At 39.3% G+C, this 16,852-nt stretch overlaps 1 protein-coding gene across 1 annotated transcript in view; it reads left to right on the top strand.

Moving 5' to 3' along the window:
- NVL (nuclear VCP like) overlaps positions 1–16,852 on the top strand; it is a 42,198-nt gene that overhangs the window by 13,106 nt on the left and 12,240 nt on the right. Inside the window, exons 13-19 of the mRNA XM_065679787.1 lie at positions 2,509–2,779; positions 5,103–5,321; positions 5,963–6,067; positions 7,026–7,088; positions 8,344–8,463; positions 9,126–9,225; positions 16,409–16,515. Of these exons, the coding sequence (XP_065535859.1) occupies positions 2,509–2,779; positions 5,103–5,321; positions 5,963–6,067; positions 7,026–7,088; positions 8,344–8,463; positions 9,126–9,225; positions 16,409–16,515 (985 nt within the window). The remainder of the gene's footprint in view (positions 1–2,508; positions 2,780–5,102; positions 5,322–5,962; positions 6,068–7,025; positions 7,089–8,343; positions 8,464–9,125; positions 9,226–16,408; positions 16,516–16,852) is intronic.

Genomic DNA, 16,852 nt, shown 5'->3' on the forward strand with positions numbered 1-16,852 from the left:
TGTTAGCAGTTGTTAATAGGTTTTCAAGTGCCTTAATAGTAGAGAGGATGGACTTAAATATATGTTCACTGTTATTCAGAAGAGTAACATTCTGTCTTTGGTGCTCCCTGTGTAACTATTAAATTAGGAACATAAATTAAGTATAGCCCATTTGTTAGTCCTCTCGAGCGCGTACATACCTTAAGCAACAGGCCTAAGTTCTTCCATTCCATTTGTTGTGGAAATACACTGGTCCAGGCATTAAGCTGAGCTGCAGTCATCCTGTTTTGTAACTGGCCCTTTTATATTCCAAAGGTCTGTGACTGTCAGACTAGATGGAGAAACTAAAACAAACCAAAAACCCCACAACTTCTGCTTTTCTTAATTAAAAAAGAACTGCTACTCATTTCCATAATAGCAAGAAACACAGGAAGGGAGATGTGAAGACAGCTGTGGCTTGTCTTGTTACGTAAAGGAAAGAAAGGTTAAAGGATAAATTCATTCTAGCTCAACTAACCTTATTTCTTAGGTTGACAAAACAAACTATTCTGCTTGCAGTATTGCTCACTTCGTGTTCTCAACATGCCGGCCGTTATTCCACCCTTCTTTCCTCCCACCCTGCCCATGCAGTAATTATGTATGTAGTAGTTATGTTCCTCTTGGTTGTGCAAAAACATGCAAGTGGTTTGATGTAGAACTAAAGAATTTACTGTTGAGATTTCCGATTCTGATATTTCTTTGGTTTGTGTTGAAAATATGATATTCAGTATGGTATTCCCAGAAACAGCAGTGCTTCAAAGGATAGGAGTTGTGAATGGGAAAGCCATCATAGTGTTTAAAGATTTTTCATGAGTTAGTCACATTCGTTCTTGTAATTGTTTTGTACAGTTGTTTGTGTTTGTGTTCCTGGAGGTGTAGGCTTACAGGAACTGTTGATTTTTATTTTTCTTTGTTAAATTAACCACCTCCCCCAGCTTTACTGTGTGTTTTGGCTTTGGGCTGGTTTCTGCTGGGGTGGTTTTCTCCTTTCTCTGAAAAATAAAAGGGTCATATAGAAGCAGAAGTCCTCATAGTGCTCTGGTTTACCACGTAATAAAGTCTTGGTGAAGGTGTGATTTGAACTACCTAATTGTGGTTCTACAGCCTTAGGGGGATCAAGTAGAATGAGGAGTACCTGGTGTTTACTTGTGGTGTTTTTATGTGCATGTATGAAGTACATGAAGGAAAACAGTAGGGGACGGATTTGGAATGAGGCATTTACAGTTCTTAATACTACATTCTGAATTACTTGCTTCACTACAGATGTTGTCAGACAGGTAGAAAAAGTCTTGAGAACCAAGCCAATGTCACTAATACGGATTTTAATGAGAGCCTGTGTAAGTTATTAGTGGGGGAGGCAAACAGATGAAACATACTAAGATTTAAGAGTTATGAAAAGAATAAGTTATTAAACTATTCAAAACATTTCTATAGTTACATTACTTGATGTGGAAGTAATTTAAGCTAGTTTTGATTGGAACTAGAAAGCACGTTCATGTTCTTCATGTCTTGGTTTGTTCTTGGTTTTGTGCTGTCTTTTTAGAATATTTTCCTAATGAAGTGATGTTTTGCTGTTTTAAACAAGCTGATTTGATCCCTCTGCCAGTATCTGTGTGGTGACATTGGCTTTTGTCTCTGGTTTTGACTACTCATGTAGTTTTCAGTTGTCCTTGTCTTAGAAGAACATCAAGAAGGCCTGGTGGACCTTGAAGGAGGTTTTTAAAGCTTTGGCCTTGATACAGAGTGAAAAAACTCCCATTAAAAAAACATGCAGCATAGCATTTCACTGTTAGTTACCTAGAGCTGTTTTGTATTAGTGATGGAACTGTATAAGTAGGTGTAACTTCAGCTTTTGAGTCAGGATGAGGTAACACATGAGGTGTACACATAAGCTGTTGGAAATGCCTGTTAGAAATTTTATGGGGGACACAGAAAATATCTGCAGTTATATTCAGCTGACAGTGGTAGAGGAAATATACTGAATATTAAAAGACAGAGCTCTTCAGACAGTCTGATTTCATTTGTTCTTTGTAGAATAGTTTGTTGTGGATGTTCTTTGATAAATAAATAAAACTGGTATGGAACAGACACGGCGAACTAAGGTTGTTACAAATACAAGGTTGAATACCTCAATGCATAACTTATGTGTGTCTCTGTGGTATGCTCTGAGATCTACTCTGTCAATTTAGAATCATAAACTGAGGTTTAAATAATCTGTAATGTTGAGATTCACCAAAACCAGCTTATACCCACTGATTGACATTGTTGGTTGATGCTGGGTTTTGTTTAAGAACTGAAAGGAAATACCTAGTATGGGTTTGTGGGTTTCAGTGTTAGTTACTTTCTAGTTGAGTGAAAATTGTTCCCACTGTACTACTTCAGTTCGTGTAGACTGAGACCATAAATCAATGCTGTTTGTTTTCATGTGAAAATTAAAAAAGCCACAGCTTCATCTTTATTTTGTTGCTCTTTTTCTAACCACTTGTTCAGAATTCTTCGGACTTTGTGTCGAAAACTTAAGCTCCCAGAATCCTTTGAATTTCATCACTTAGCACGGCTGACTCCAGGTTATGTAGGTGCTGATCTGATGGCACTTTGTCGTGAGGCAGCTATGTGCACAGTGAACAGGGTCCTGATAAAATCTGAGCAGCAGGAAAAGAATCATATACACGCTGGAGGAAATTCAGCTGAAGAAAGCATGGGAACAGGAACAGACATCCTGGTGGAAGAGGATACCAAACAACTAGAACTACCTCCTAAGGTATTTGTTCATTGAAGCATGTGCCTCTGAAGGTATAACATAAATCTTAAGAATTGAGCCATTTTATAGTTGGGAAAGTCATTGCTCATAAATCCTTAAGCATCTATGGCAAATGTCATCTTAGATTTAGAAATAACAGCTCTTAAGCCAGAAGCTTAACTCCAAAATGACCCATATAATGGGTCTGAGTAAGTGGCTCCCAAAATCTACACCTTCTAAAGATAGTATTAATATTTTATACAAGGTATATTTTATACACCTTGTATAAAATACTTTTTCCCTTGGGCTTTTCGTTGTTGTGTTGTTTTGTTTTCTAGCAGACCAGAGGTTAAAATAGTGGCTATATCTGTCTTTAGAAGTAACAGAATGTTAAGAATATAAAAAGTGCACTGAGTTTTTATCAAACTGTTTGCTGTGCCCTTAGTGAAGTATCTATTATGATGCCTGGGGCTCTTTCCTGACCTGGTATAGTTACAGTTAGCCAAAAATAGGAAGTACTTACGCAGTCTACATTTTACCCTCCAGCTGTATGATTAGTTGTGGTAAGTCACGTGTGGCATCTTATACCTATAGCAAGTTTGAGGGAGAGGTATCTATCCCGTGGAAAAGTTGAGTTAGTAATGTGATTTGAGAAAGTATCTGTCAATGTGCAGCACAGCTGGAACTCTGTGGCAGAAAACAGCATTTCCAGTGCCAGAATTATTCTGTGGACCAAGTAACATGCTGTTGTCAGTGAACCGGACCACCTTTATCTAGAAATTCTTGCCTTACTTGTCAATATTCGGAGCATGTATGTGCCTTCATTACACGTCAGTTTCCTGAAGATTTGTCTGGAGAAGTAAAACGAATTGGTTTTAAATCCACTTTGTACTCAGATTCTGGTTTTAGAAGGACTGTCACAGAAAAGTGCTATTGCCATTAACAAAAAACAGTGTAAAAAGCTGTAGTAAGGTTTTGTATTAGAATAACATCATCATGCTGCAATAACTCCCAGTGCTTTCTGGGGCCTGACGTAGTCAAAAGAAAGCAGGAAGGGGCAGGTATTTTCAGCTTTTATCAACATCACCATGATCAAAGGGGTTATTGAGGATGAGGAAGTCTAATCCTAACAGAGCCATATTTTGATAGCTGGCAGGAGGTTGACATAGTCTAATACAGGGCATTGTCATTAAAACCATTAAATTATGTTTATAATGGGAAACTAAACATACAAAGCCTTTAAAAATCATTCACACAATTCAAGTAAACAAACTCAGTGGTCTTGGCTATTTAAGAGGTTTTTTTAATGGCTCTGTTAAGGAGAGAAGGCTTAAAAGGATTATTGGGCACTATGAAGACTTCTATTTCTTTGTGGTCAGTTGTAGAGCTATCTTAGTTGCAACAAATAGGAAGAGATACATTACCCATATACTGCTGTAGGAAAAATGTGGAAATTTAAGAGGGTTTCTTACTATTTTTCTCCCTCTGTCTTATAAATGAAAACCCTGGTATAGTTTTCTTGTGGTGCAGTATCAGTTGGTTTTGGTACAGCCTTTCTGTATGAGAACCGGGATGTATTTGTTGTGCAACTATAAAGTTCTTTGATCAAGTGTCTTCTCAGTTTCCCCAATAAGGAGCCAACTGGGGAAAATGGAACGTACCTGCCTGGGGCACTGTGGTCTGCAAGGTGGGACAGTGCTGAAAAGCATTACCCTGTGTGTCTATTCTGTTTGCCCAAACTTTATCAGGGCCTTACTACAGAACCAGGTCGAATCAGACTGAGGAAATGAGTTTGACTTGAAATCAGATTATGTTAAATAAAAGTGCATAATCTAAAAGTGTTTGTTCAGAGTTTTAAAGGTTTATATGTAACTTATTATTCTGCCAATTGTTGGGATTGTGCTGTTAAGCAGAGTTATTCGCTTTCTCTTGAGAGCAATTTGTTATTAAAACCAGAATTAATACATATAATAGATGTTTTGGAAATTTCAGCATGGAAGGAACTTTTTCCTAATCAGTGTGGGAGAAACAGTGGGAATAATTTGAAGACAAAATACATGTGCTAGCTCTGTTTCTGTGGTATCTAAATCAAGGCTGTAGTCTGTCAGCTCAGTGCTTTCACAAGTGTTACCTGTACATAGTACTTTCCTGTCATTACATTTTTATCATTAATATTACTTTTGAATGTTGTTTTACATATTTTATATGTATCATACATAATTTGTTGTATAATAATTAATATTACAATTGAAGAAAGTATCGCTTTGAAAAAGCCCTTAAACAATGGTTCTTAAAATCTAATCCAGTGCATAACCTTATTCTTTCCTTTTCCATATATCCTCAGGATGAATTGCAGAGGCTTTTGGATTTGCTGAAGAAGCAAGACCCCTTGCCTGAGGAGCAGCTGCAGAAGCTGTGCATTGAGATGAATGATTTTATTGTTGCACTGTCATCTGTGCAACCCTCTGCCAAGAGAGAAGGCTTTGTCACAATCCCTGATGTGACATGGGCAGATATCGGAGCCCTGGAGGATGTTCGGGAGGAGCTGACTATGGCAATATTGGTATGTCTTAATCTTGCTTTCAAAGATTTTGTCTTTGCACTTCCCCCTGTGTAGGAAATAAAGCTATGCTTGTTTGTTTTTTAAGACTTATTGAAGGAATAATAATACAAGGTGCTGCCCATGAGTTTTAATATGCTACAACCTAGGAATTTTGCAACATCTTCATTTAAAACTTCATTTGTCAGACTTCTTTAATTTGCTTTCAAATTTGTTATGAGTCTGGTACATGTATTTAACCTTTCACTTACTGAAAACCTAAAGCATGAAAACTGAAAGCATGAAAACAATATGTTCTTTATTACTAAACCTTGAGTTATCTAAGAATTTTGTACCAACAACCTTAGTTATGCAACTGCCACACAAAGAATTGGAACAACTTTGATGGAAGGTTAGCAGTCTCACTGCCAGTCAGAGGGCATCTTAACACTAACACCTTAGGATGAGAACTTATATAAATATAATCTTTCCTTCTCAGTAATGGTACAAGGTAATAAGGTGCTGATTGACTGTTTATTCTTTTAGCCTATAAAGAATTGGCATAAAAAAATTGCTTATGAAGTGTTTTTAATCCAACTGTAACTGAAATGAAAAATTCCATGCTAGCTGTTTGTCACAGATAATGATGATGATTTCTTTTCTAGGCACCTGTGCGAAACCCAGAGCAGTTTAAAGCTCTGGGCCTCACTACTCCAGCTGGTGTCCTCCTTGCAGGGCCTCCTGGATGTGGCAAAACACTGTTAGCTAAGGTAATATGTTTTCTAAATACAGAATCATAGAATCAACTAGGTTGGAAAAGACCTTCAAGATCCTCAAGTCCAACCATTCCTGCCAAGTCCACCCCTAAACCATATCACTAAGGGCCTCATCTACACAGTGTTTGAACACTTCCAGGGATGGTGACTTCACCATGTCCCTGGGCAGCCTGTTCCAGTGTGTTTAAAAATACTGGAGAATCTTCTTGAAGTGGATGTTTTTGTAGGGATGACTGAGTCTGGATGAGACTGCCAGAAGTTGGGCTTTTGCACCTCCTCTCATCATAAAATTAAATTTGGGCCTCTGTGCTAAAGTTATGTGATCTTCTTGTCATAAAATTACAATTTTGCTTGAATTGATATGGAATTACTGCAAAACTTGAAGGAATGAAGTTGGTGAAGAAGAAAATAGCAAAGATGGAAAGAAACTTTATTAGATAACCACTTGTATGGACTATTTCACTATAACTAAATTGTATACTTGGAAGTAGTCTACACTCCACTGTATTTATGTGGTTTTGTTTATTTTATTTACCTGACTGAAAATACTTCTGTCTTCCTTCTCCTTGGGGCATTTAATTTCTTATGGCCTCCCCATGTAGATGCAGATAATCATTCCAGATTGTCACTCATCTTTGTCTTCAAATGCTCTTATGTAGTTGAATATCTCTTTAACTCCCACTAATTACTGACACTTCTTCAGCTAATATGGGGGAGGACACTGGGGTGTGAATCTGGATCACTGCCCCATTAAAGAGAGAACACCTTGCTAAATTCCCTGCCTCCCTTCCTAGTCTTCATTGCATATAATTGCACTTGGTTTCTGTATTTTACAAACAGTTGATAAGTATGTTCATTCCTTTAAGTTTGTTTATTGCTCCATGGACAGAACCAAAGAAAACATGAAAAATGTGTGGTTTATATATACATCTATCTTTATTCCTTTTGATAGGCTGTGGCAAATGAGTCTGGACTGAACTTTATATCTGTGAAAGGTCCCGAACTGCTAAATATGGTATGCATTAATCATTGTGCTTTTTTTGGAATTCTTGTCCAAAGCATGGGGCAAGCAAAGTTCCTGGTAATTACACAGCTGATACTGGTGCAACTCAGGTTGCTTCATCTAATGTCTGCTTCAAGTTTTTGGCTTTTTCCTTTATGCATGAACAGCTTTACTGCTATCTGGGTAGATTTAAGTATGTATCTTGGTTTAAATTACATGGCAGGTGGAGCCTTCTTGCCTGAAGTAGGATTTCTAAATGACCAACTACATCCATCACTGCTTTATGTAGATCTGGAAAAAGAACAAAATTTCAAATCTACAGTGGGAACAGCTCATGACCAGTAACATTTTTGTACCTCTGTCTTCAAACAACTACTATATGAACTTCAGATGTTCATTGTGTTCAGCTTGCTCACTGGGTTTGTCTGTGAACAACTGAAGAACAACAGGGCCTTTAGTGAAGATTGTATTTGTGAATCATAGAATCATTTATGTTGGAAAAGACCTATAAGATCATAACTGACTGCCAAGTCCACCACTAAACCATGTCCCTAAGTGCCACATCTACATGTCTTAAATACCTCCAGGGATGGCGATTCCACCACTGCCCTGGGCAGCCTGTTCCAATGCTTAACAACCCTTTCTGTGAATAAATATTCCCCAGTATCCAGTCTAAACCTCCCCTGGTGCAACTTGAGGCAACTTCCTCTTGTCTTACAGCTTGTTAGTTGGGGAGAAGAGACTGACTCCCACCTCACTACAACGTCAGTTCCCTTAGCTGTTCCTCATGAGACTTGTGCTCCAGATCCTTCACCAGCTTCATTGGTGAACTCTGGACATGTTCCAGCACCTCAGATGTCTCTCCTGTAGTGAGGGGCCCAGAACTGAACACAGTATCTGAGGTGTGGCCTCAACAGTGCTAAGTATAGGGGGACGATCACTTCCCTGGCCCTGCTGGCCACACTGTTCTCATCAGCAGATTCATGGCAAGTTAGATTTATTCCCCAAAAAGTAGAGAAGTAAAAAAGTTTAAACTCTGAATGCACTGCAAACTGTCAGAAGTGAGCTAGGGACAGTTCCTATGTAAATCTTGCTCAGTAAGGATACAGAAACAGACTGTTAGTGAAGTAAACTGGTTAGCAAGTTGCACTTCTCCCTTGCAAAGCACCTCAAATACTGTTTAAAACTGATTTTTTTAGCTTATTTTGTTTAAAATCAGGATTTTCATGTCTGAAATTGTTTCACTGAGATTTGTCATTTGTTTTAGTATGTTGGTGAAAGCGAACGTGCTGTCCGTCAGGTATTCCAGCGTGCCAGGAATTCAGCCCCTTGTGTTATATTCTTTGATGAAGTTGATGCTTTGTGCCCTCGGAGGTCTGACCGTGAAGTGAGTCTGTTGTAAAATATCTCCATAAATAAATTACCTCCGTTGCAGGTTTTGTGGCATTGTGTTAGCAACATCAGGAGCTGGAAGGGTGCTACGTTCAGTATCTCCCAAGAAAAACAATCCAAGAGGCTTTCTCATTGTTGAGGAAAAATATATTGGTCAAATTTTATAAAGCTTTATTTTTAATTTTAGCATGCATATATAGAGAAAAATTACCCAGAGAATGTGTATATATCTACCAAGTTGGCCATGCAGAGCAGTAGGAAAAGACGGAGTGTAGTTCAATATCATGTTTCGTTTATGGTCAAATCTGATACCTGTATGCAACTGTAATGCTTGCGTGAAGTTTGTGTTTATTTGAACAACATGAACTGGGTCATGAAAATACCTGAGGCAGGAGTGTAAATGGAATGCATTAGACTTCAGAGCTATTCCACCTCTGAGCTTGTCTCTATTAAGCTCTCAAACCATATTAGTAGAATTTAATTAGAATTGAATGCTAAGATTATAAAAATAGTAGAAATCCAGAATATAGCTGCGTTAAAGGTATGAAAAAGAAACTTTGAGTAGTGTTTCGGGACAGAGATTTTGTTTCTTTTACTTTGAAATATTCATATTCCCACTGTATTCTCAATTTTGTTGACACATTTCTCCATTTAAAGTCAGGAGCCAGTGTCCGGGTAGTTAACCAGTTACTCACAGAGATGGATGGTCTGGAGAATCGTCAGCAGGTTTTCATTATGGCTGCCACAAACAGGCCAGGTAAGGACCCAAAAATCATAAACAAGAGAAATCAGACCTCTTAGGCTCTCTTTAAGGAAATCATGTGTCCTTACATATTTGAATTCTACAACTAACCTTGTTCTGTCCTTAAAATTACAGCGTCTCTTCAAACCCAAACCTTTCCTGATCAATTAATCTCTTCCACATTCTTCTGACAGTGTAAGATGAAGCAGCCTCTCTCAAATGTGGCTTAATTAGTACCTGATACCATTGCTGTAAAATGCTATAAAAGACCTTTGGCTGAATTGGACTTTGGATTATCTTCTTGGAACATAAAATTCTAACTAAAACACAAATTACGTATTTTTTGCTGCTTAAATTGATTTATTTTTTTAATCTAGTACAACCTTACAGTCTTTTTTAATTTTTGTTTGCCTTGAGGGACCTGTCTCGTGTTAAATCATTTTCCCTTTTGCCTGTCTTTTGCTTCTTGGGCTTCATGTTCTGAACTTGGTTTCCCCCTTGAGTTCTTTGCATCATGACAGACCTTCTACATGGTGAAATATTAGCAGAAAATGCTTAAATCTGTATCTGCTTGTAGATCATCTAGATCCAACTCCCTGCTGTGGGCAGGGACACCTTCCACTAATGAGGGTTGAACTACTATTTGAAGGAAGCTGAAGGAGATTTGTAAGGCAAATTGCAATCAGCAATGTTTTACTGGCCAGTGACATTGAAAAAAGTGAATTTGAGCTTAAAATACCAAACATAAAGAAAATTCAAAGGCAGGGATAACAAATCTGATAACCAAATGTAAGTGTGTAGATGTATCTACAAATTCTGTAAAGAGAAATGAATTTTATCTTGATAAAGGAGTTGTTTTGCCAACACGATAAAACATCTGTTTTCTGAACAGCACAGCTTGGCACATCTGGCTTTTGTTAGAGGCAGCAATTATCTTTGCAGTTTGGATAAGGATGAGTATCTTGCTTCAGAAAGATATCAGCTGTGAATAACACCTAGGGTACGTTTAGACTACAGACTTCTGCTGTGATGCCTGCATTGCGAAGAAACATAGGTTCTAGTTGATGCAGCTTTTATCAAAGCAATTTTTTCTTTTGTGCAGTTTATTCACCATTTATGGGGCTTCTGAAGAGGCAGTGTTCACCAAATTAAATTCCACTAGTATGGTTTGGGTGCCTAATAGGAGCACGATGCAAATAGAGAACAGTGAAGTTCATGCTAGTAAAGGACTCTTACCACTCTAAGAATGAAACCTTCAAGCAGAGACCTGAAGGAGAAACATTGCTTATATTGACTAGCATATTTAAATAAATCCCACAAACAGTAAAAGTTGTGGTGTCTGAAAAGCTCATTTGCTTAGAGGTCTGACATGGTTATGAAAGATTTCTCTGTCATATTTGTGTGCAATAATGGAGCTGGGGGATTGTAATATAAATCTAAATAATACATGTATCCCAGCAGAACCTTCCACTGGATCTATATTGTGAAGTGTGAGATCTCATCTTTTTTTAATCCATGTTAATGGGAGAGAAAATGGCTTTTTAAGCTGCTTCTTTTTTAGTGTGGTTGCATGCATGTTAGCTTTTACAGTTGGTTGCTGGTACTGTTCATGACATAGTATATGTTGTCAGTATTGCAGCCTCAGAGACCATCATGCCAAAGGAAGATCCTTCTCATAAAAATATTACTGTTATTATAAAGAATAACAGTAGTAGCAGTAGGGTAGCAGTTGTGGCATGAAGGTATGTTCCTGGTGCAGCTGTTCCAGTGAGATGCTAGTACCTGTGACAAGGGATTATTGTGACATGGTGGTGGTTTATATACCCCATGGCTGAAGACTGCCAAATTATTTTTTACAATGGCTTTTAAGGACTTGGAACACTCTAATTTCCATCTTCACAAAAGGGCAGGCCCAGTAGATTGCATATGGTAAACAAAGGAACCAATCTGCAAGTGGTAATTCTTCTTCTGAAATAAGTCTTTGATCTACCCTAAAAAGTAGGATGTTTAAATGTTTTTTGCACTTACTCAGTGACTTTGAAAGTCCTCTGTGGACCTTTCTTGACTACTGCTAAATTAGCAGGGATGCAGTATTCCCAACTCAATCTCTTTCCACCTAAATGAAGAACCAGTGTTAAACTTTGTCTGAAGAGGATTAAACTTCTAAAGCACTCGATGTCATTAAAAAGAGAGGAAAAAAAGAGACAGAAATGTCATGTCCTCTTAGAAGTTTTATGGGTCAGAATATTACATTCTTTTTCAGTCTACTTCTTTCCCCAAATCCAAGACTAGTTATTTACAAAACCATCAAGCACCACTGTTAACTAAGGTCTGTAATTTCCCACAATTTCCTAGTTACCAGTGTGAGCTCCACTGTTGGATACTGCTGCTTTCTGCTCTTTTTTTACTTCGCCAGGCTTTGAACATTTACAAACTCTTCAGAGAACTGCTGCGTTTATGTGGGATCTAAGGAACTTTATGTAACTTGAGAAAACATCAAATCAGTAAAATGCTACAAAGTGATAGCGATTTAAGCTTGATGTAAATGTTGAAGCTGTCTTTGCTTTTATTTATGGTCTTTTTCTCTAGCTTTTTGTAATGAATTCTTGCAGAAATCCCCTTGTACTGTTATCTTAGAGCATGGTCCTAGTTCCAGTGAGTTCTGTTTTTCTTTAGCAACTTTGTTAGTTTTCTAGAGCCAGTCAGCTGAATCACATGTTTTGAAACACAGTAGAAAACTAATCTTCAGTCTCTGATAATAGTTCCAGTTTTGGTTTGGGGTTTTTTTGTTTGTTATGATTATATCTGTTTATACGTGTTCTGGAATGAAAGGCAAGATAAGATCTAAAAAAACCACCTAATATGTGAGGCATGGAACAGTTTCTTTCATAATAGCTCTAATTCACACAAATTACATTTCTGCATTTCACAAGCCTTTGAACTTTATGTATCTTTCGCAGTAATTTTAGGGGAGTTTGTTTGTTGTGTAGGAGCAGAATTGTTAACTGCAGAGTTAATCTAGAGTCTCAGAAAACCTTTTAGGGCTTCTGGAGCCTTTCTGAGCTCCGGAATGTCACAAATGTGAGGACCTAGGTCTTGTATATGTCAAATCATAGAATCATATCATAGAATAGTTGGGGTTGGAAAGGACCTTAAGATCATCCAGTTCTAATCCCTCTGCCATGGGCAGGAACACCTCACACTAGACCGTGTCACCCAAGGCTCTGTCCAGCCCGGCCTTGAACACCACCAGGGATGGAGCACTCACAACTTCTTTGGGCAACCAGTGCCAGGCCTTCACCATTCTCACAGTAAGGAACAATTTCCTTACAATCTTAACAGCTGTGGTGACTATAGCAGAAGTTTGATGGATTCAGCACGGTAGCTGTTGCTGGTGTATGCACAGAACTTTGTAAACATTTTTGACCCTTGCACAGTTCAGATAAAATATGAATAATCAACTGGAAATGAGTGTGAGACTACCAGATTTTATTATAGGACAACAGAATGTCATAGAATCATAGAATAGTTAGGGTTGGAAAAGACCTTAAGATCATCTAGTTCCAACCCCCTGCCATGGCCAGGGACACCTCACACTAAGCCATCCCACCCAAGGCTCTGTCCAACCTGGCCTTGAACACCATCAGGAATGGAGCATTCACAACTTCCCTGGGCAACCCATTCCAGTGCCTCACCACCCTCACAGTAAAGAACTTCCTCCTTATATCCAATCTAAACTTCCCCTGTTTAAGTTTTAACCCATTACCCCTTGTCCTGTCACTACAGTCCCTAATGAAGAGTCCCTCCCCAGCATCCCTATAGCAGCCTTCCAGTATCTGAAGGGGAGCTATGAGGTCCCCACGCAGCCTTCTCTTCTCCAGGCTGATCAGCCCCAACTTTTTCAGCCTATCTTCATACGGGAGGTGCTCCAGTCCCCTGATCATCCTTGTGGCCCTCCTCTGGACTTGTTCCAACAGTTCCATGTCCTTTTTATGTTGAGGACACCAGAACTGCACACAATACTCCAGGTGAGGTCTCACAAGAGCAGGGTAGAGGGGCAGGATCACCTCCTTCAACCTGCTGGTCACGCTCCTTTTGATGCAGCCCAGGATACGGTTGGCTTTCTGGGCTGTGAGCGCACACTGCCAGCCCAGGTTCATTTTCTCATCGACCAGCACCCCCAAGTCCTTCTCCACAGGGCTGCTCTGAATCTCTTCTTTGCCCAGCCTGTAGCTGTGCCTGGGATTGCTCCGACCCAGGTGTAGGACTTTGCACTTGACATGGTTAAACTTCATGAGGTTGGCATCAGCCCACCTCACAAGCGTGTTGAGGTCCCTCTGGATGGCATCCCTTCCCTGCAGCATATCAACTAAACCACACAGCTTGGTGTCATCAGCAGACTTGCTGAGGGCGCACTCAATCCCACTGTCCCTGTCAGCGACGAAGATGTTGAACAAGACTGGTCCCAACACCGATCCCTGAGGGACACCACTCGTTACCGGTCTCCAGCTGGACATTGAGCCATTGACCACAACTCTTTGCGTGCGGCCGTCCAGCCAGTTCTTTATCCACTGAGTGGTCCATCCAGCAAATTGATGTCTCTCCAATTTAGAGATGAGGATGTCGTGTGGGACAGTGTCGAATGCTTTGCACAAGTCCAGGTAGATGACTTCAGCTGCTCTACCCCTGTCCATCAGTTCTGTAGCCCCATCATAGGAGGCCACCAAATTGGTCAGGCAGGATTTCCCCTTAGTGAAGCCATGCTGGCTGTCACCAAGCACCTTGTTGTTTTTCGTGTGCCTGAGCATGCCTTCCAGGAGAATCTGCTCCAGGATGTTGCCAGGCACAGAGGTCAAGGGATTCATGCAAAAATACGTTCAATAGCATTTAAGAGGATAACATTTTGCAGTAGTTTGGAGAGCAGTATAGCAAACTGAAATATTACATCATTCTCTAGAGGCTAGTCCCTGTTTTAACCTGTAAAAACAAAGCAAGGAATGGATGTACTGTAAATGTCTTATTACATACTTTTGCCAAATTATTTGGAAAATAGTACTACTGTCTTCAAATGACATAGTCATTACTGTTGACTGCATCAGAAAACCAAGACAGAAAGTTACTAACTAGCCATTTCTCAATAGAAGTATATTCTCTCTTTGAGACAACTGCTTGGAAGAGAAGTGCTGTGTGTTAGCACGCTTCCATGTTTCACTTTCAAACTTGAGAGGTAATAACGGGCTTTGAAAGAGGTGTCTATGATAACCACCTTCCTTTCATTAGAATGTTAAATGTATCTAAAAATAGTTGACTCTCTTTGTTAAGTTTCAAGATAATAGGTATGGAGAGAATTTCCTGATTTATCAGGATGGAATGCTTTGAAATTCCTAAATTTCAAAGAGGAGGATTATTCAATTCTTTTAAACAGATATGAAGTGCATCTAATGGGTGGGTTTGATCAGTGAGTAAATACTCATTTTCTGTGTTATGTGACTTGAATTTTCAAGAACCTCAGGCCCATGTTTGAGCCAGCAGAATTAAGTGAATTTACTCACAGGGAGGTGGGGAGTGTAGATCCTTGTTTTCAACTTTGGTATGGTCTTCTCACCGTAAACCACCATTTTTGTAAGATACTGAGTGAGCATGCGTTGTTGTAACTCTTTGAATGTAGGCAGTGTAATCACTAACATACAAATGGATGAATGCATCTTTAGACTGTATCATTAACTTGATGTCATTGTGCCATGTTCTCGGTGTGCAAAATGGAAATAGCTTTTTCCACGTCAAGCTTAGTATTTTTAAAGAGCTTTTGAAACTTCAAATGGGGAAGTTTTCAAGTGCACGGTGGTGTAATGCAATCCCTATTGAGAGTGTTTGTTTTCATTGTTGTAATTGATCTGTTGAGTGAACTTTGTCATCTGACCTTAATAATGTGGCAAGGCTTCTGTCCACAGGCACACGAAAACAGGGAAGTGCACTTGTGCCAAAAGCAAGATAAAGTATCATATAGCACTGTACACAGACATGTAAGAAAGATGTTAGATCCCATGGCAGGGATTCTGCTTAACTCTTGTTTCATCTGGTCTGGATTAAATTAACACATCAAGTTCTTCCTTTTTTTTCCCTGACCATCTGCAGTAGCTGATTTTTGCCTACATAGATGCCTCTGGCCATGGCTGGTGTATCTTGGGGGATAAAATGCTTTTGTCCAAGAGAAAAATAGTGGAGCAGGTTTTATGTATGCATCTCATTTTACCTTTTGTCCTTTAAGCATAGGTGAGAGAGTAACTTGAACAAAACTATATACATCTTTAAAAAGTGAATCAATACGACATTGTGGTAGATCAGGTAGTAGGACTCTTGACAGAGCTGAGCAAACTCTGCTTTCAGCTTTCTTGGATTTAAACTGTCAGAGGGGAGGGTTAGGTTAGGTATTAGGAAGAAGTTCTTTCCTGTGAGGGTGCTGAGGCGCTGGCACAGGGTGCCCAGAGAAGCTGTGGCTGCCCCATCCCTGGCAGTGTTCAAGGCCAGGCTGGACGGTGCTTGGGGCAACCTACTCTAGTGGAAGGTGTCCCTGCCCATGGCAGGGGGTTGGAACTGGAGGAGCTTTAAGGTCCCTTCCAACACAAACCAGTGTGGGATTCTATGAAACTGTTTTCATTTGCCAAGAGGGATAGCTGTGCTTCCATGCTACTGTTTGGGGGGTTGGCTGGTGTTTTCTTTCCTTTAAACATCTGTATAGTAAGTATTAACTGCTTAACTTTTACCAGTTCTTCACCTTTAATATGAATGCATGTAGTTTGTGTGTTAGCAACATTTTGCCAAGAGAGCATAACAAACTGGAAGCATTTTTTCCCCTTGTTGTGAATTAATGTGGAACTCCTCACTCAACCATGCTAGATATGACAGTAAACACGTTCTAGTATTATAATGACAAGATAGAGCTGTTTTCATTTGTGAAGAGACGAAGCTGGTATTTATAAGCTGTCTTTGAGAGATGCAGCTTTTCTGTTCTGGGTAATAGAGGCTCCTACTTGACAGAGATGAAACTATTTCAATCAGCTATTTTAATGCTCAGAGCTTCAAATTTTGCCTTCTTTGAATCTCAGTACAAGTATGGATATATTGCTTTTCATGTGTACACTTTCCTGAGAGTATATTTCATTTCTGGATGTTGTTTTCTTCTTTCCCTCTCCCTAAGATATAATTGACCCAGCTATCCTGCGCCCGGGTCGACTGGATAAAACACTGTATGTGGGTTTGCCACCACCTGAAGATCGACTTGCTATTTTAAAGACCATCACCAAAGTGAGTATTTGGAAATAAATCCTTATCGCAAAGCTTGGTGGAATGATTTAAGACAAAGTGAAATTTTACAGAGAATTGCAGGATCCTGTCTCAGGAAACACTTGCAGATATTACATGAGGTCATAAAAATAAACCATCAGTTGCATCTGCTGTTAAAATTGCTCTGAGCTGATAAATCTTGAGTAAAGCAAACCTGGTAAACATAGAAGCTGCTGCCTTAATAGTTACAATTTGAACAGGTTTAATGAAAAGATTCCTATCTGTCTGAGTAATGGGCCTAGAAACATTTTGCAAACTTTTTTGGGGGGGTTCCACACGTTCCCAGGATGATTCACAA

Source organism: Lathamus discolor, chromosome 5 (assembly GCF_037157495.1).
Source record: "Lathamus discolor isolate bLatDis1 chromosome 5, bLatDis1.hap1, whole genome shotgun sequence".
NCBI lineage: Eukaryota > Metazoa > Chordata > Aves > Psittaciformes > Psittacidae > Lathamus > Lathamus discolor.